Consider the following 5,547-nt stretch of genomic DNA (forward strand, 5'->3'; position numbering starts at 1 on the left):
ATTTCTGAAAGCTTTTAATGATTATATTTCATGATAAAGTTCAGGTTTAGATAGCGGGGACATGTAACAAATGCAATTTTTTTTTAGTGTTCTGAGCAGTTTTTAATAATGATATATTTTAAATTTGCAGTTAGAGTAATGTTCAGGACATTTTGCTTAATAAAAAAATGTATTTTAGAGTTAATTTTCATGCATATTTATACATAAAATGTCCTGGGGACAGAAATGGCACCCATTCAGTGGAATGGCTCTTTTATAATGGCTATTATTGATCATTAAAACTAACATTTAACAAAAAGAGACAGGGTTGTGTTTTATGTTATATTTCATTTTATTACAGTAAAGATAATCAGAGTATGCACATGCCTGAACCATATTAATATGTTTAATATTTTTGAAATATAAAACAACCCTGCCTCTTTTCGTTATTACATGTCGTTTTGTTATAAATACTATACATGCAGTGAACGCGTTGCCAGAACCACTTTTGTGAGGTTATTAATATGTTTTTAAAAAAAATTTAAACGAAAAGAGGCAGAGTGGTGTTTTATAACACTTTTCGTTTTATTGTTGTTTAAAATATACATAGAGAGAACCGAGTCTGAACTACCAAAGGACGCAAGTTCGAACTTTGCGAACTTGGTATTGAGAAACGCCTTTGGAATGCACGGTCCTGTGGCGTCACAGTGCGCACAGAAGCTACATAAACTGAGTCAACTCAGCTCAGCTGTTGTCGGGAGTTAGAAGTTGCTGTCTATGGTCACTAGCGATTGAAGTGTACGAAAGTGTTACAAGTCAACCGCTATAACCATTAGGCAAATACGGTGTTCACATAGCTCGTTGAGATGGAGAATCTTGCGACTACAATGGACATCATGTTTGCAAACTTTCCACTGGAGCTGGAAAGCTTCAGCAGCTTCGACTCGTTTGAGGACGCTCAAGTTGAGCCGTTGAGTGGCGCTGTGATGCCGGCTGACAGAAAGCCCAGCAGCAGCAGCTGCCGCCCGACAGAGGCGCCTCAACCGCCGTCTCTCCCTAGAGTCGTTTGGGAGGACGACACAACCGGTAACTGACAACGTTAATAAATCAAAAATGATTATATATATATATATATAATATATCACTGTGTTTGTAATTTGTCAAATGTTCTTGGAAATTGGCCGAGACCAGAAACAATGCAAAACCTGCTAATTATTCACATGAACTCACAGCATTAGAACAGTTTTACTTGTGAATCATTTAGCTGTGCTGATAAAAACAGATGTTTTATTTTTTTATATTGTTATTTCCAATTTACTTATTCTATTTTTATTATCTGTGTCTTGTCACTGTCATATGTGTAAACATACCTGGCAATAAAGCTCTTTCTGATTCTGATTGTTTGCAGAAAAGCACACACAAGGGTGGAAATTCTTTGCTGGCCTCCGGAGAGCGTGGAAGTCTGTAAAAGATTCCATCCAAACCCAGGAAGAAACCCAAGTGTGTGCTTTTGTGCCTGAGGATCCATCACAGGAGCTTCCGCACACTTCCAGTGTGGATCCGACAGGCACAGATCCGCTGGAGTCTGAGCCAACAGACAGTGAGTCTACAGATATTACCACTCTGATTCATGTCTATGTCTGCCTAAGTTTCTGGGTTTAGTTTTTGTTTTTCCTTCTCTTCTGCTGGTTCCTCACCTGAAAGACCACCAAAAAATCTGTAAGGTCATTTTTTTAGTGTGTGGAAAAAGCACCAATTACTAAAAACTTAACTAGCCAATCAGATTTCTTTTTACCCATCCCACACCCATGCACACACACATACACATTTGACTTTACAACACACAAATGCACACCTTTATTCATTCTCATTCTCTCTTGCTTTCTCAATATGTCATGAGTGTAGACAGATTAATAATTAACTTAAAAATTTTGTGGGGAAAAAAACAAAACTGGCATTAGTTTACTGCCCTCTCATGGTACACACGATTAGGATAATTACGACGTGACTTCTATGTAACACAGCATCAGCACTGTGTTTGTAATTTTTCTAGTGTTGTTGGAAATTGGCTGAACCCAGAAACTCACATTCACATGAACTCGTAACATAAAGCAGCTCTACATTAGGAATCTGTAATCTGTGCTAATAAAAACAGATGTTTATGTTCAATATTCAAACGTATAACTTATATGGTGTATTATTTAAAAATATATTTTTTGTTTATTGTTATTTCCTATTTTCTGTCTTGTCACTATCATTTTGTCTTGTATGTGTAAACTGATTCTTTTTTTTTTTTTCCAGAAAAGCACACAAAAGGGTGGAAATTCTTTGCTGGCCTCCGGAAAGCGTGGAAGGCTAAGAAAGATTCCATCCAAACCCAGGAACAAACCCAAGTGTGTGCTTTTGTGCCTGAGGATCCATCGCAGGAGCTTCCACACACCTCTAGCGTAGATCCGACAGGCACAGATCCGCTGGAGTCTCAGCCAACAGAAAGTGAGTCTCCAGATAATACCATGTCCATGTCAGCCAGATGTTTCTGGGTTTAGTTTTCATTTTTCCTCGTCTTCTGCTGGCTCCTCACCTGATCTGCGCAGGTGTATTTCGTCACATTCTCATGCTGTATATTAACATGTTGTTGTGCATTTTTCAGGATCCTTTGAATCTCTTTATGATGTGGGAAAGAAACTGAAATCGAGACACGGAGTCAGTTATCATGTAGGATTTCGAAACTCGGATCACAAACGAGTATGTTGCTCTTTCTGTATACACCAAACCTTTTGCCTCTTGTTTCCTTCTGTCTTTAGTCTTTTAGTTCTGGTGTAAACATCAGCGTTTACAGTTTTGATCAAAAAGGTACAGATTGCTAGATTACAATGTACACAAACAAAAATAAATACTCATGTTTGCAAAAATGTTCTTCATTTTTCAGGTGATCATCAAATTTATTAAGAAGAACCAGCCTGAGAAACTGGTGGAATTGGTAAGTTGAAAAGACTTTATTCTTCATAAAATGTTTTATTAAATTCTAATTTGGTAAGACAGTATAGCCTAGTTGTAAATTACATTGCTTTCATCTTCGGCAGCCCTAGAGTGTACTTTGAAAGGAGCTGAACGTGGAAAATGAAGTGTACCCGGGCCTTTAGTTAGGAGTCAACTAACCTTTTACCAATCTCTTTTCTTTAGCCTGGGTATTCCAAACCTTTAAGTAGAGAGGCAGCTGCAATGTTGATGGTGCAAAAGCCTCCAACTAGCGAGCATCTCATAAAATTATATGATCACTTTGTCATGGAAGATCAAGACATCTTGATTATGGAGTATCCACGTTCCTACATCACCCTGTTTGAGTATGTCCAACGAAACAGAAGTAGCCTGACTGAAACCGCGGTGAGACACATCATGCGGGAGCTCATTCTTGCTCTTCAGCACTGCGTGGGTCGTGGTGTTTATCATGAGACGCATATGAAAAACATATTTGTCTGCACAAAAACCCTGCAAGTAAAGCTGATGGACTTTGGAGACGCACTGATTGTCGAAGAAAGACGTGAGTTGGATTTTTAAGCACAGTTCACTGATGACTGATTTACTACAGTTGTTGATGTTTTACTTAACACTGAGCATGTATTGCTTACAGGAGAAGACGAACCTATATTAATCAGTGCAATCAGAAGGTACGCTGAATGGGCAACAACTGACGACTTACGCATACTGCTGGATGTGCTGGTCCCAAGAATAAGTCGTTGGTTTTGGATAAGACCACGCGTGTCCAAAGGTGAGACCAATAAACCATATAAAGCCCTGCCATGATGAGTGACAGTAAAATTATTAGTGGGCACCCAGAGAAAGTCATAGTAACAAATGCAGTGTATAACATTACCTTACATGAACTACATATCTCAATCAAACATGACTAATCAGATCTCTTTTACAGAATGCCGGGATCTTTTTGAGCACCTTCATGATGTAGAGTCACGGATGACGTTACAGGCTATGTTGGATCATGACTGGTTGAAAAGAAAACCAAAGAATAAGAAAAGTAAGCATAAGAAAAAGAGATGTTTTTTGGGAGATTCGGGCCTTGGCACTTCTTGACCTTAATATCATGCTCTCATTATTTGCCAGGTTCCCCTGTGTCGGCAGCTCCTCCACGGGGCTTATAGCTCAGCTGCAGGGTCATCAGCCAGGGATCCCGGCTTTAACCCTGGGACGTCTCCCTTGCACCCCTGCGTGATGATCCGGGGACGGTTCACACCTTTAACCCCGGGACATGGATAAGACCACGCGTGTCCAAAGGTGAGACTAATAACAAGTATGAAATGGAAATGACACGGCTTGAAAAACATATAAAGCCCTGATATGAGTGACAGTAAAATTGTTAGTGTCACACCTTGATGAATGTAAAACACAGAAGACTGACAGTGAATGTTTAGCAATGAATAAATGTTCATGGGCATTCAGAGAATGTCATAGTAACAGCAACAAATGCAGTGTATTTCATGGTAACATTACCTTACATGAACTACATATCTCAATCAAACATGACTAACCAGATCTCTTCTAAAAAATGTTTACAGAATGCCTGGATCTTCTTGAGCGCCTTCATGACGGAGTCGCGGATGACATTACAGGCCATTTTGGATCATGGATGGTTTAAAAGAAAAAACGAAGCATAAGAAAAGTAAGCATAAGAAAAAGAGATGTATTTTTGATAGATTCAGGCCTTCTTGGCACATCTTGACCTTAATATCATGCTCTTATAATTTGCCAGGTTCCCCTGCTTCGGCTAACATCTCCACCAACCTACTCAGAACATTATCGCGCCCCACCGATAGCAGCCTTGTGTGAGCCCCACCTTGCAGTCAAACAGGATGTGCTGGAGGCTTATGTTTGGACTGCGTTCTTCCAGGCCAGACCACCGTGTTTCAGACAATCATCGTTGGAAGCCCAGCCATTTTCCTGAATTACTGCGGACAGTGGATTTCACACAGCTTCGACGTCCACACAATTCAACGCCACGTCTTGTACATGACTGGAAGAAGGCTTTGGTCAATCCTTCCCTAGCGGAAAAAATAATATACTTAAGCACAATTTATTCTAATGTACTTTAGTATAACTAAATGTGTTTGTGGCACACTGTAAATTGGTATACTTAAAGTCTGTTAAATTGGTTCAACTGAAGTTGTATTAAATACACTTGTTTGTAAACTTGAAGTGTGCTAATGGCATCATCATTGTGTGCTTCTAATACAAATAAAGTTATCTTTATAAGTAATGGCACAGCTTAGGAATTGGCCCTTTACTGATATTTTAAAGACAACCCCTAGTACAGGGGTTTTCAACCTGTGGGCCCCTAGGGAGCTGCCAGCACATGTTAGTTCAAAAGTGGAAGTGAAATTCTCGAGTAAAACAGCTGTAAAAGTGAGATTTTAACTGCAAATGTTTTGTCATCCACTAGAGGGGGCAATTTGACTATTCTCCCAGGTAATCGTTGGCTATTGGTTTGGCGCAACTGAATTTGTTGGCGCATGTCCAAAAAGGTTGAAAACCCCTGCCCTAGTATACCAGTTGCTC

General features: G+C 39.5%; 1 protein-coding gene across 1 annotated transcript; it reads left to right on the forward strand.

Moving 5' to 3' along the window:
* Window positions 1-728: 728 nt before the first annotated feature.
* On the forward strand, window positions 729-5,181 carry LOC127510958 (uncharacterized). The gene is made up of 11 exons (XM_051891145.1): window positions 729-1,065; window positions 1,388-1,579; window positions 2,281-2,472; window positions 2,630-2,724; window positions 2,909-2,959; window positions 3,163-3,520; window positions 3,611-3,748; window positions 3,908-4,012; window positions 4,099-4,269; window positions 4,551-4,654; window positions 4,745-5,181. Exons 1-9 carry the CDS (start codon window positions 846-848, stop codon window positions 4,134-4,136), a joined length of 1,389 nt encoding a protein of 462 aa, XP_051747105.1. The 5' UTR covers window positions 729-845; the 3' UTR covers window positions 4,137-4,269; window positions 4,551-4,654; window positions 4,745-5,181.
* Window positions 5,182-5,547: the final 366 nt, after the last annotated feature.

This window comes from Ctenopharyngodon idella, chromosome 4, assembly GCF_019924925.1.
Source record: "Ctenopharyngodon idella isolate HZGC_01 chromosome 4, HZGC01, whole genome shotgun sequence".
Lineage (NCBI taxonomy): Eukaryota > Metazoa > Chordata > Actinopteri > Cypriniformes > Xenocyprididae > Ctenopharyngodon > Ctenopharyngodon idella.